This window comes from Ixodes scapularis, unplaced genomic scaffold (assembly GCF_016920785.2).
Source record: "Ixodes scapularis isolate PalLabHiFi unplaced genomic scaffold, ASM1692078v2 PGA_scaffold5__190_contigs__length_132052651, whole genome shotgun sequence".
Classification (NCBI taxonomy): domain Eukaryota; kingdom Metazoa; phylum Arthropoda; class Arachnida; order Ixodida; family Ixodidae; genus Ixodes; species Ixodes scapularis.
This window is the reverse complement of record NW_024609880.1, coordinates 87,552,300-87,565,945: the sequence shown is the minus strand read 5'-3', so window position 1 is coordinate 87,565,945 and position 13,646 is coordinate 87,552,300. Positions and strand designations below refer to the sequence as shown.

At 46.3% G+C, this 13,646-nt stretch overlaps 1 protein-coding gene across 1 annotated transcript in view; it reads right to left on the bottom strand.

Annotated features, from left to right (window-relative positions):
• LOC8034137 (glucocorticoid-induced transcript 1 protein) overlaps positions 1-12,221 on the bottom strand; it is a 102,499-nt gene extending 90,278 nt beyond the window's left edge. The window contains exon 1 of the mRNA XM_029984279.4: positions 11,618-12,221. Within this exon, the coding sequence (XP_029840139.1) occupies positions 11,618-11,903 (286 nt within the window). The 5' untranslated portion in view covers positions 11,904-12,221. The remainder of the gene's footprint in view (positions 1-11,617) is intronic.
• Positions 12,222-13,646: the final 1,425 nt, after the last annotated feature.

Here is a 13,646-nt window from a genome sequence, read left to right as displayed (position 1 = left end):
TCAAAAAAGCAATGTCAGGCAAGGACATCGATATCCAGGGTACCCAATGTCTGCTTTTCCTAAAAAGGACCACGAGCAACCAAAACGTGACGCGTCATACTCGATTAGCTCGAGGCTACGGGCCTCTCATTGTGGCTCAAGTCCCGCCCGACAGGCGCCAGCCCTCCTTCCTCTCTTGGTCTCCTTTACCCTACGCGGAACGAGAAACATGGCCCCGCTATTGGGAGACTAACCTCCAGTCCCGCATTTTCCCCGTTCCCTTCGTACTAACTTTTTTATTTGTGATGCCAATCTGTTTTAGTCACTTGAAACAGGACACCCTGACAACAACGTCGCTCGTCAAAAGGACAGCGACTGGAATCAACGACGCGTATTCAACGTATCCCTCAAGCGCGCATCTCTAAACTCGGCAAGAACACGAATAGGGCTAGGGACAGGGCCCCATAGAGGTGAACAGGAGAAGCGCTAAACTCGTCCGGGGTCATCAAACTGCGAATGCTAACTTCCCAAAAACAAACAAAAAGATATTTAGTCAATCAAAATATATATATAACCGGTATCGTCTGCTCTTCTATCTCCTCCTCACCCCAAACAAGGGTGCTCGTGTCAGTCAGTCCTTGCAACCGCCACAAGCAAACGAACCAGCAATGCGAAAAGAAACAAAAAAAAAACGCAAATTTATTGAAGAATACGTGACGCCCCGGCCTTGTCTTTCAGGTGGCACTGATTGACACCGCCTGACATGCGAGGATTCCAATTCGATCGCGAATGAAGCATCGCGCCTCCACCGAAGGAAAGGAGATGGGAATCAAAACGACGCCTCACAATTCTGCGCCGCGTCATCGAAGGAGGAACCGGGGTACGAAAAAAAAACAGCGGAGGGGCCGGAAAACGAACGGCCCACCGTTGAACACAAACGTGTCGCTACTCCCCAATGTCCGCGGAGATCGAAATGACGACCACGACGAAGGGTAAACGAGAGAACAAAGAGCAATAAAATAGGCTCTTACTTCTTTATCTATGAATACTACCTGGCCCAATTAGGGCCGCGTAGAGAGCCACCAAAAAAAGCTACGCTTCACAGTGACGACCTTTACCCATCGTGGGGCTTCAAATCATGGTCGCCAGTTATCTGAAGTCGAACGAAACGCTTTTCTATCCTGTACAAATGTTCGAAAAGGTCGCGACAGAGCAAAGCAATATTATATGACCTTCCTACCTAACACGCAGACTCGATCCAACTGAAAATAAAAGGACAGGGTAAAAACCAATATAAAATCTGCCAAGAAAAACTAACTTGTTATATATATATATATATATATATATATATATATATATATATATATATATATATATATATATATATTGCGAAACCTAAACAAAGATGCGGGCACGAAAATCACCGACTGTCGTTTAATAGCGTCAATTATATCACTGTAATGATTGCCAGGGTCATTACCTTCTTTTATTATTCCTCGATTCCACCCTACGTTGCACTAATGATCTCACGTAGTGCTATTCCCGGAATGAAACTCCCAGTCACAAACACTCCCCAAGGTGAAACAAAAAATACACAGCGCGAAGGCACGGTGCGCAGCCAGCCCGGTTCTCACGCGAACACAGCAGCTGCTTACCGCCGGCCGCCAGTGCAATGCGAGCTTCCATTTGCGCCGAGTTCAGCCAACAACACTGCCGCCCGCGGAAAAGCAGTGTCGGGCACGAGGAGTAGCCGCCGGCGATCCAGGGTCTATGGACCTGCTTCTCTCGGCCAGGGGGCGCTGTAGCGTCCACGCAGCACGGTCACAAAGGAGGCGCCTTCGCTAGCGTCCGCGAGACGCGACCATTTAATACTCACATGAACGGCGCCCTAGCGTCTGACCAATAAGCGGCCGCAGCCATGCAGCCGTCATTTTATAACTGTGCTCGTCTTGGCTTTAGTCAGCCTCTCATCACGAATCCTCCCTGGAGGACCGCAAAGACTCTGCGTACGTACGCAATTTACGAAAAATAGGCAGTTTTAGAATAGCGCACGCTAAATCTTTGCGTACGCAAAGAATAGCGTCGTCCCCACTGCGCATGCGCCAGACGCTAACTGCGGTCCTTTGCGTACGCACGCAATTTCCGAAAAATAGCGCACGCAAAGCGCAGTTAGCGTTCGGCGCATGCGCAGTGGCGACGGCGCTATTCTTTACGTACGCAAAGCTTTAGAATGCGCTATACTATAACTCTAATATCCTCGGGCGAGGTGACGGCAAAACAATGTTTTCGCCCATACTAAAAGTGCCGATATTTCAAGATGGCGGCGCCCTTGACCCATACAAACATGAAAGAAGCGAAGGAACGAAGAAAACTCGTCCCATAGAAACACAAAAGGGCAGAGACTACTGATAGGGCACGCGAAACATACAGAGAACGATTCATCTCTTCCAGAACTCTCTTCCTTCGTAAAAGCGCACACAAAAGGAAAAAAAAAAAATTTTAGTGCCAACAGAGCTTTTTCTCGTTTACCAAAAGAAGGCCCTAACTTTATAGGTAGAACATAACCCACACTTGCACAGGACAACGAAGCGCTGCCTGAGCAATTGCCGCACCGCGAGCAGATATCAAGAACAAGGATCCGTACTCAAAAGTGTCAAAGCATGTAACGGAATGTAAGAAGCGTGCGCCCTTGTGGCAGCGGTGTAAGGCAGTCAGTTTTAGTTCCAATTTATCCGGCACCAGCGTGTGTAACGTTCCGCTCTGGAAGAGTGCTTTCTCCCTAGAACGCGGGTGCGCTGCGGCGAAGCAAGAAATGCGAAATCGCGATGCCAATTCCGCGCTTGTGACCCCACTACAGTGCATTAGTGCGCACACTCAACGAAGCCGACTACCACACCGTGAGCAGGAACGCATCCCGAAATCTTTCATTTTGCTGGGGCCTCCTCTCCCCCTCCCCCTCATACAGCATTTTGTCATGGCGGCGGCGGCGCCCCCCCCCCCCCCCCCCCCATAAAAACTTCTGGCTACGCGACCGACCATGAGGAATATAGGCTATATAGCGAGGTACTGTCAGTGTTTGATAGAAATCAATGCGAATAGTATGTTTTTTGAGGCGATAATCGAAAGTTCCGAAAATTCACACAAAAAATTTGGACGTGTAGTCAGGCCCAAGTTATATTATCAGTACTAATGAAGTGAAATTCCGTATTGGCGAAATGGTGGTGCCAACTAATCCAAATTTGGTATAACCGAGTGTATCTTTCAGCTTCAAATCCCAATTTAAAACTCACACGTTTCAGAGATAAGCACTTCACAGGGATTTTCAAATTTATCCAGCGTAAAAAAAATATATATATTATACTATTGAATTTGTTATTTCCATTACTAAGCCATAAATAATGCCTTAAAATGTTTATCGATCGCGATTTCATTTTTTATTAAATTCTTAGCTTCTTGCATACTACTATAACAAATCTTTTTTTAACAACCGTACACACTCGAGAGTGAGCATATAGACTACTTCCATAAAGCCCTGCATGCAACACGGCGCGCGTTGCACTCTGGGAACTAGTTGGCCAGGGAGGAGGGTGGCATGGTTTCGGTTTCGATCGACACGTCGACAAGAGATTGTTTTCTGGTCCCGAGAGCGTCATTTGTGGTCTCTAAACTAAGCTAAATGATCATACCTCGAAGCTTTAGCACAATCGAGAGACGTATAGCTTGTCTTAACACATGCTTGTTGTATTTTTGTACTTGAGCGTTCCTGTTAGCGTTCCAATCGAGGTATGTGGACGAGCCAGTGCTGGGAGTCTCGACGCTGCGAAGCTCGGGCGCTCGGGGATCTTGCTTGTGTACGAATCAACAAGCTGTAGCAACCAATAAGTATGCCTACATCGAGCTCGCGCCTTTACATTAGTGTTGTTGATCAGGAAGTTTGCTTCGTGCGTTCATAGACGAAATATTACTTTTTGCAATTGCTGTTTTTCTTAATGTGCCTGAGTACGCGAGGTAGAACTCGGAGGTGCCATTGAAAAGCTCAATTTTAACACACTTATCTCTTATCTGTACTGACCCGCAGCACTGCACGAAGTGAAGTCCCCACCCGCTTGCATTCCACTAATATTCAACATCGCGTATGCGCATAAAGTTATCCTACAATCATATAGGCAAATTCACGCATACAGGCCGTTTTAAGAATGCAAAAGTCGAGCACTTGTGTGAAGAATGTCGCACCGTTCGCCGGTAGTGCGTCAGACGGGCATGAACCCCTATATTGGGGTTCATGCATGCCCGTCCGGCGCACGGTGCGACATTCTTCAGACAAGTGCTCGAACGGATTCAAAGCGCATTTGACGACTGCTAATGGCCATAATATTTGTTATGTGTTTGCTTTCTTCCTGCCTGAGTATGCCAAGATAATTTCAGACACACCGTTCCCGGCACAGATCTCGGGCGTCAGTAAAAGCTCGTCCAAAAAGGCTTAGCGAGGAGTAGGGGACGCTTGTTAGGGCCTCCGTCGTAGCTAGCCGATCTCAGCGTTTGCGAAAAGTTAATCTTCTATCAGCATAAAATTCTAGTGGGAGATATATGATGACACGAGGAAGACATCATAGTAACGTTTGTGCAGTAGTGAGGTCGAATTTATTGCGTTTCCTTAAAAGTTCATGCGTAAACGCTGGCCTCAACTTTGACACCCTGCGAGGATGCGGCTTGCTTTTCGCCCAATGAAGTAGCGAGAAGCGGACATTTGGCAAACAAAATGCGTGTAAGGCTCCAGACGAACAAATTTCAGTTGTAGTTCTCTGGTACTAGACTGGATTACTGACATTGAGCTCAAAGATCCACTCGTGGGGTGAGGTGACTAAGCCACGACTTACTACGTTCGCGTACGCATGCACAATATCCAGTGTTTCGGGAACCAAGGAAAGTGCCCCGGTCTTCGTTTTGTATCGCTCGAGAATGAGTGTATTGTACGTTCGTGAAAAGTCAGATAAACGAAAACGCAAGCAGCGCGTTCGGTCGCGGCGTGATAGCATGAGATGAAGCTGCTCAGTCGAAACAGAAACTGAGTGGCCAACTAGTTCCCAGAGTGCACTGCGTGGTATTTCGCCGCGATGGGGCGCGTCGGTTTTGGAAGAAGTCCATTAAACTGCTAAAGTCAAATATTAATTCAGTCTTAGCAATATAAATGTTTTTTTTTTCTTTTTCTTGGTACTGAGTAGCGACAAATACAACTGCCCCGTTCGTTACCTACCCGTGGAACCTAAAGCTTACCGGTTTAGTGAAAAAAATGGAGGAGACAAAGTCTATTCATACGGTATTTTTATAGACACGATCAAGAATGCAAAGTATCTCTTCAGGTATGTTCTACAAACTGGAAGAACGAAAAATGACAAATTATTGTATAGACTGCGACAAGATTAGCCTGATCAACCCATCGCAGTTTTTGACAAAATTTTTTTATATACAAATGAGTAGGTGCCACCAAAAGAACGAGTGTAGTGGCATGAGATCATTCAAAGCGTCAACAGACGCAGCAAAACTAGAATGCGCTACTGCTTTGCGCCGATGTCGCGTTCCTCTTGACTGTGCTGTGCACTCTGCTACCCTGAACATGAGATGAAACATCTTGCCTAACCTCCTGCCACGCCTATGGTTCCTGCAAGCTCCATTATATATCCATTTATCAGGGACTCTGGAGGCCTAAACATCACTTTCTGAACCTAGCCTGGACCGGAAATTCAAAAACAGGAAGGCAAGCCGCACTTCAAAGGTGCATGGTGGGCTGCGCATGTTAGTTTCATCCGCGACAATACACCTCAAAAGAGGATGCACCAAATGAAATGAAACAACGAACATCCCAAAGACAAGGAAGAAGCTCTTCGGTTGTGACATTCCGTCGTAAGTAAAGAGATTTGGAAGCAAAGCAAATACAATAAATGATATCAGTAAAAATTAAATACAACATCTGCACCACCCGGTAAAACTGCTCCTGAATGAGAACTGAATAATGAAGCAGCTGAGAAGATGGCGAGGGCTACAACTCCTACAACGTTAGAACGAATGAGCTTTGTCAATGTGGGGTGGGGTTGGAGGCGGGGCTCCGGCAAGCAGATGCGAACACAGTGTCCAGAGCATCAGAACCCAGACACATTGCTACACCCAAAAAGCACGTCAAGGAGCTGGCATAAATATAAAGTGTCAACGTAAAATTAAAGTAGCTGGCCGTGGACACAGAAAATATTCACACTTATAAACTATTCACAATTTTAGACGAGGCGAGGCTCTCCAGGAAAGTGCAACCGAAAAACAAGCAGATTGCACCTACTGAAACCCTGCAAGCAAATAAACTAGCAAACTTTTATCTAAAAAAAAAAATATCAATTTTAGGTGCGAGTTCTTGTTTAAAAAAAAATAAAGTGCACTCACATCCGAAAACATGTGGTTTTTAATACTATAACCAACAGATGTGTGCACACGTACCCTGAAGAGCTACTTTTTAGTATAAAGCAGTAATATAGATATGCAAGCATTTGGAACTTTTCTAGTGTGGTGCTAAAGTTGAGGCTAACAACGGACAAGCAGATGTATGTATGCTGGAGACCATCATTCTGAGCTTGAAAAACAAAAGAAAAATACACATTATTTCAGAGATCATTCCTACCTTCAATAAAAGAAGCCTCCTTACTGCAGACCAAACACGTTGCTGCCACCACACATGCAGCTAGCTGAACAGGGATGCCCAAATGTGGCCGCGCACTCCTAAAAATGTTGAGGCTCCGTTTGACCTTAGCCGTTGTCACAAAATAGGGACCTATCAAATGGCACCACAAAGTTCTTGAAAAAGGAATGCCAGTGCTCATAATCTAGAAATTCCAGGTGTTAAACATAAAGGGATGGCATTCCCACAGCTGTGTCCCTGCTCTGCAATGGAAACTCTTTCAGAGGGCCTGCAAACATCCCTTTGCAAGACACAATGAAGCAGGGAATGCTACGCAACCTTTTTCCGAGGCCTTACGGCAAACTGCGAAAAGCTGGCATATCTTAAGTCCAGTAAAGCCGGGGGAAAACAGCGGGTGAAACCAAATGCCGGGATCCAGCGAAGACACTCAAACGAGCGCTAACAAGACAGACCCATATGTGCGCCACAGTAGATTGATGGTAAATGTTCTTAAACTTGAATGCCAGTACTAGTAGCAGCAAGGACCTGTTACATGATATTTGCGTGGTGGGGGGGGGGGGGGGGGGGGGGGATTTCTGTCAGGCAAACATTCAACATACATTGTTTGCTCCCATTACAAAAATATGGTTTGTTGATGACTGGCATAGACGTCGGCGGCATGCGTGTTGATGCATGTGCGAGTTTGCTGCTGGATGGTGATCCTGAAAGCACTACAAAAGCCGCTAACTAAGAATCTGTGTAATGTCATCGAGAAGCGTTTATCAAATTTTTGCCTAGTGGCACTCAGCTTCAACCCAGAGCTGATCCAATGACGAATTTCCTTTTTTTTAATGGACATGCGGCAGATGAAACAGAATTCCGTTGAGTACATCATAATTAAAACAATCCCACCTCTAGCGATAAACCGTCATTAATAACAAACCAGCTTTCGGTCTTCAATAAGGTATTTTAACATGAATTTGCAGATACCAAAGACGACGTCAGGCATAACCAACAAATGACTAGTGTCAGTTAGCGCTCTAAACTTGCTACATTCATTGCATTATTTTCTTTGTCTGCACAAGCACTCTGCAGCCAGCCTGCAACTCAGACTTCATGAGCTCAAAAGTTCCAGGGGTGTAGGCGTATGGAAATGTGGCAGCTGCCCAATGCGAGATACAATACTGCAGAAGCTCCAGGTCATAAAGAAGCAACACACCAAACCATGAGCTCTGCAACCAGGATTGAACGAGCCACGTGCGAGCAAACAACAGCAGGAACGACCAGTACCATAAAAGCTGCGTATGCCCATAAAAGTGCAGAAAAACATGTACCTGAGGGAGAATGCAATGCACACGCATCACTCCTGTGCAGCGAAAACCCATACGCTGTAAACCTTGGAAGGGAAAAAAATAGTGGGCACCTAATGTAACACTACTTCTAACACAGGAAGGAAACTTGGCTCAAAATTATATTCACAAAAATTTTCAAGAGCCATCAACAGTCAACCGATTGATTTGTGCCAAGACCGTCCCGAACCCCAGATGCCAACAGCTGCTAGTCTCCATCAACTGCTGCTCATCTGGGAAAGCGGGAGATTTGCAGAAATCACCTTTTCAATATTTACTCAAGGTCTGACGAAACACGGCTAAAGAAAAGCTGGTAGAGCTGTTGAGTTTGATCCATCTCACATGTAGGGGAACAAGTTTGTAATAACCTAAGTCTCTCAAGCACGCACCTTCTGAAATAAACAGAAACAAACCCACTTTAACCAACCAAAAATGTGGAGCTTCAACTTTGGATCCGGCTCTTTCAACGCATGGACGAAACACCCCACCCTACAAATCACAAGGAGTGAGGACATCGAAAGACACCGGCCCAGCCAAAATAACATCCGCTCCGAGAAGTGGCATAGCCGTGGGAACGCCTTGTTCAAGTCAGCGTCAAGCAAACAAAAAAATTAGCCAACATGATAAAGACATCCACACTTTTCAGCTGCTATTACGAATGCAAAACTCGGTGTCCAAGCTGGCTGGCTGCCACTGCGACGCATTGCAAAAGGCATGTAGGAGTAACCGCAATGCGATTCGAGGAAAGCTAGCGTCGAGTCCCAACGTAATTAGATGCACCCATAGCGCCTACCAGTCACTCAGCCGAGGATGCAATCACTGTGCCACCCAAAATTAGTCACAGCCGTCTGAAGGCAGACGCAAAGAATACATTTGTCGCTGGAGACGTTATACAAATCTTGACTTTAAGCCAGACACGCTGAGACAAGTGTCTCTGTCGGCTGCCAAAAGACACGTCCACTCGGCATCTGCATTCCTGAAGACTAACACAGTCAACTTAACCCAAGTCGGCAATCAGTAAAATATCCTGGCGGTGGTAGGAGACCTAAAGTAATCGAGAAGGCAACTCAGTGAAGAACAATCTAGGCGTATTCTAGGGCTGTTTGGAGGAAAACAAGCAGAGGCCGGCATAAACACAAAACTGCTCATTGATATATGAAGCATAACCTCTGCTTATGTCGAGCTAGAGCTTGGTGTACAAAGGCTTTATTTGGGTTTACTTTTGCAAAAGCAATAGAGGTCATGATGCAGCAGGTGAGGTTCTCTAACCTCGCAGGCCTAATGTGAAATGAAGGAGCATGCAGCACACAATTTCCAAAGAAATTCTCGCAGAGCACTGACACTCCCGGTATCCGATTGCTTGTACATAGTATGAATGTGCGCCGCAACGACCTTAATCATGTTACAGGTCAATCTCAGGTTAGTGAAACCCAAAAATACTGTACTATCCTACCGCAGACCTTGAGTGTGTTCTCTGTGAACATAGCTTCTAATGACTGATTTCACCCTTAATAACACAGGTCACAGTTTATATTAATTTGTTACAGATGTATGTGAATGTTTTTTAGTAGCTACATTGTGAGTATTGCTGACAATTTTCGTTTTTATTACTGTTGTGTTTGTTGTGGGGTACACCTCCAAGGCTTATGAAGGTCTCTCAAGGTGTACCAAGTAAATAAATAAGTACAACTTTCCTGCTCGCTTGCTAGTTCATTCTTCTTTGTCGGAATGCTTGTACCCTCAGCTTGTTTCGTGCATACCTGATCCGTGGTTCAATTTCATGCTTCCGTTCATCGACCGACCTTTGCATCAATTGTCATAATTTCTCTTAATTAGCATTTTGTAGCAACTCACTGGCTCTGTATATACGAGTCTGGATGCCCATCAAGAAAGCAGTCATTGCATTGAAGCAAACCAAAATGTAAGGTGGCTCAGAAAGTGTTTGCCTAAAAACCACATGGATCTTCGGCATGCTGCCATGGCATGAAAACTACCACTGACAAATCACATTTGTATGTAGGTATAAGGGCACAATTTTCAAATGTCCCTTATACCTACATAACCCTGTCTATCGAATTCGGAGAGCTGCTCACAGCTTACAGAATTTGAGCAAGCTCTGCACTGGCTACATGGTGGTGGCACATAGGCGCCGGTAGTTTTAAACTGATCACACAATAAGCTTGGCCATTCCAGCAATGTTTATCCCATGAACGGATCTCTTCTTAGTGCAGCAACAAGTTCATCATTCCAGCATCAGTATGGTTACGTCACAAAAGGTGGGTGGCCAAGCATGGACTGCCATCGTGCGTCATCAAGAACTACCACGACGGCAGAGACGGTCAGTGGAGTTCAATACAAAGCATCCCTGCAGCGTTAAACATATAGACACAAGGACACTTGTGAAACACTGGAATATATTGTGGAGATTTTATTTCAGTAAGTTCATGAGAACCAACTGGAAGGTTTAAAAGTAAATCAGCAAATTATCTTGCTAAAAGGGACAGTGAAACTCCAGCTTACAAATATTGATCGCTGAAAGCTTTCCCAAAAAACAATGCGAGATAAGCGTGCTACTTTTTATTCGTTTCCCGTTCAATCCACATCCTGCTGCCGAGTTCGCTGCAGCAAAGAAAACAACGAAAAGCCATAAATTACTCTCAGCAGACGAGGCAGTTGCCGCACGAAGCATCTTGACTGGAGCGCGATATCGTCCAGACTCTGTGGGTAGGGCGCAGCACACTGAGGGTTGCTTCATGTGCAACGTGAGCTTTTTCCAGATGAAAGGGGAAGCTCCATCTACCAAAACTCGCATCGGAACGAAAAAAAAAACAAAAAAAAAAACAGCCATTTGCGCTATAAACACAAAAATAATAAAGAAAGAAAAAAAAACTTGCCGCGTAGTCGAGGTAAGACGATGCCGCGGTGACCTCCAATCGCTTCCGTGGGAAACGACAACAGCAATGTTACGCCAAAGGCACAGCGAGATAACGAAGCTGCCGAGAGAAAGTCCGGATTCTCGAGCCTTCGATAAACGTAACCTTAGTTGCACGACGTAAACAGCATCGGTCCCTCGTTGAACGAGAATTTAACCATCGAATTTTCGTCCCATATAGCGGGACTCATTAGCGAGATAGAGAGAGGGAAAGAGAAAACAAAAGTTAGCAGGAGCTTGTACAAAGCGCAGCTTTTCTCTCTTCATAAATCTACGTGGAATCAAAACAAACCACTAGAAGAGCGGTAGTCGGAAAAATCAGTCGCGCTAGTTGCGGAACGAAGTAGCGATATCGCACGTCCAATGTGCACGCAAAACACGTACTACTAGAAAAAATATTAAAAGGCCGGAGAAGGAGGGAGGGGAACACTACAAACAAAGGAGGAGGAGAGGATATTCCGCAGGTCTGTCAAGTCTCGCCGATCTGGTACGCCATTTTACGACTGCGCAGTAGCTCAACAACAAAAGGCCGGTCGGCAAAAACCGTCGACTAGGACACACAACGGCCTGTTCAATGCCGTCGTATCGTGCAGACCTGACTTTAGCAACGAAGACGGGACCGCTACGAGCTGCATCGTCGACGCCGCTCGAAGCCGGGTACCGGCGCCGAAGAAAAACCGGTTAGGCCTAGCTCACCTTTGGATCCCGGTGAGAGTGCCTTGGTTTCGGGCGATATCCTTTGATCGGGGGACTGTCTGCTTTTGAGTTTCACACCGTCGTGCGGCCAGCACACGATGGTCGGCGACTGCGACGCTTGCTGGGCGCAGCTGCGCTGCGTTGGACTGGTCTGCCGGAGCAGCGCGGCGCGGATCGGCTGCTGCGACTGTTTGTTGTTGGCGGCGGCGGCGACGGTGCCAACAGCGGCCACGGCACACGGTGACAGGTTCAGGCGGATTCGTTGCGGGGGAATGCCCGACGACATTGTGCCGGTCGCGTGTTCCCTGCCTGGCCCCCGGAAGAGGAACGAACAACGTTCACTCGCCGCCGCGAGACGCGTCCGAGTTCGTCCCCCCCAGCAGCGATCGCGCGCGTGCACACAACCAAGGTTTACCGAACCAACCGAGTCCCCAACACACGCGACGAAAACAATAAAGAAGCACCGAAAAAATACGGAAAGAAAAAAAACGTAAACGTACTCAAAAAACGTCAGACGGCAGAGAAATCCCGACCGTACACCACCGCTGACGACTGCCGTCCGTCTGTCAAAAAAATAATTCTCGCTCCCGGCGGCGGCGGCATGCGTGCACGCTGCCAACGAGGGCAGATCACGTGACTGCTACGGCGGTTTCCCATTGGTCATTCACGCGCGCGGTTTATCAATGAAGGGGTGGGGCTTGGCTCGGCTACGCCAGATCGGCTTCTCCGGCGTCTGCTCTCGTCGTACTACCGGTACTATCGCCAGCCCTTGTAGAGACCGCTGGAACCCTCTTCCGAGCGCGCTACAATGCGCTTGCACCGATTTTTTTCTACGTGCCTTCCTTCTTTTTCTTGCATTTGATTTCCGTTCGTTTTTTGGCCATGGTTTGTTGGCGGGAAGCGTTGCGTGGGGCCATTTCCCGCTTCGCACGGTCGCGCTGAGCGCGGGAAACGAAACAAAGGGGGCAGTGTAGCAGACGACTTCGCACTTGAGCGCGCCACGAGTAGTGTGGCGGCGAACTCGATGGTTGGCCAAACCGCTGCCGACGGCCGAAAGATTCTCCTAAATTGGCAGTCTTGACCCGAGGTGTTGCTGTTGTTTGCGTTGTTCGGCGAAAGCGACTCTGCGTTGACGTTTCCGCAATAAAACAAACATCGCCGCTGGCCTCCATGGAAGTAAAAACGAAATTGAAAAAAAAAGAAATTGCTCGGATTGCTTTATTATTATTATTTTGATTAGTAGAGTGCTATAATTATTACTCCGAAGAACTTGATGTTTTTAACTCGTGTCGCCAGAACTTTGATAAACAGGTGTGGCACAGCTGTTCGAGTCGTGGACAGAGATAGGCAGAACGAATTATGGGAACTTAAAGCCTAAAAATGTACTACCTGCGCAGTTTGTTTCTCTTTTTTACCCCGATATGAAGTATTTTTACTCTGTTTTTCTGTAGAAATTAAAAGCTATATCTTGCTGTTGTTGTGTTTTCTGTCCTTGAAGACTACTAATGTCTAGGACGTTTTGTGCTATCTTGTAATACACTACTGTCAAGGTACGATCGCCAATCACCCCCTCTTGCTCATGCCCCGCACTACTGATTGTGTTTCTTCTCGATGTGCAACGGGGTGTTTGCATATATGGGTGGTCACTGCATTCGTGTTGTTTGTGTTTAAGTGTCGTCAGTTTTGTGTTTATTTTGTTGTGTGTGTAAGTATATGCGTGCCAGCGCCAAGACCGTATGGTTGTTCCTGGGCACCAAATAAAATTGATTCTTTATAATTATTATTATTATTATTATTATTATTTGTGTGCCTCAAAAGCAAACAAACAAATTTAGCCTTTTTTATTATTTTTTTTTTTTTTTGGGGGGGGGGGGGGGGGGGGGGACAATTCGAGAGACTTTTGATTCGCTCCAAGTACAGAAAAAAAAAACATAACAAGGCTTCTTTTTTCTTTTTCGTGTACCTTGTGTGCACAGTCGAGAATTCAGACCCCTGAAATGAGCTAACCACACGAGATATAATCAGTTAT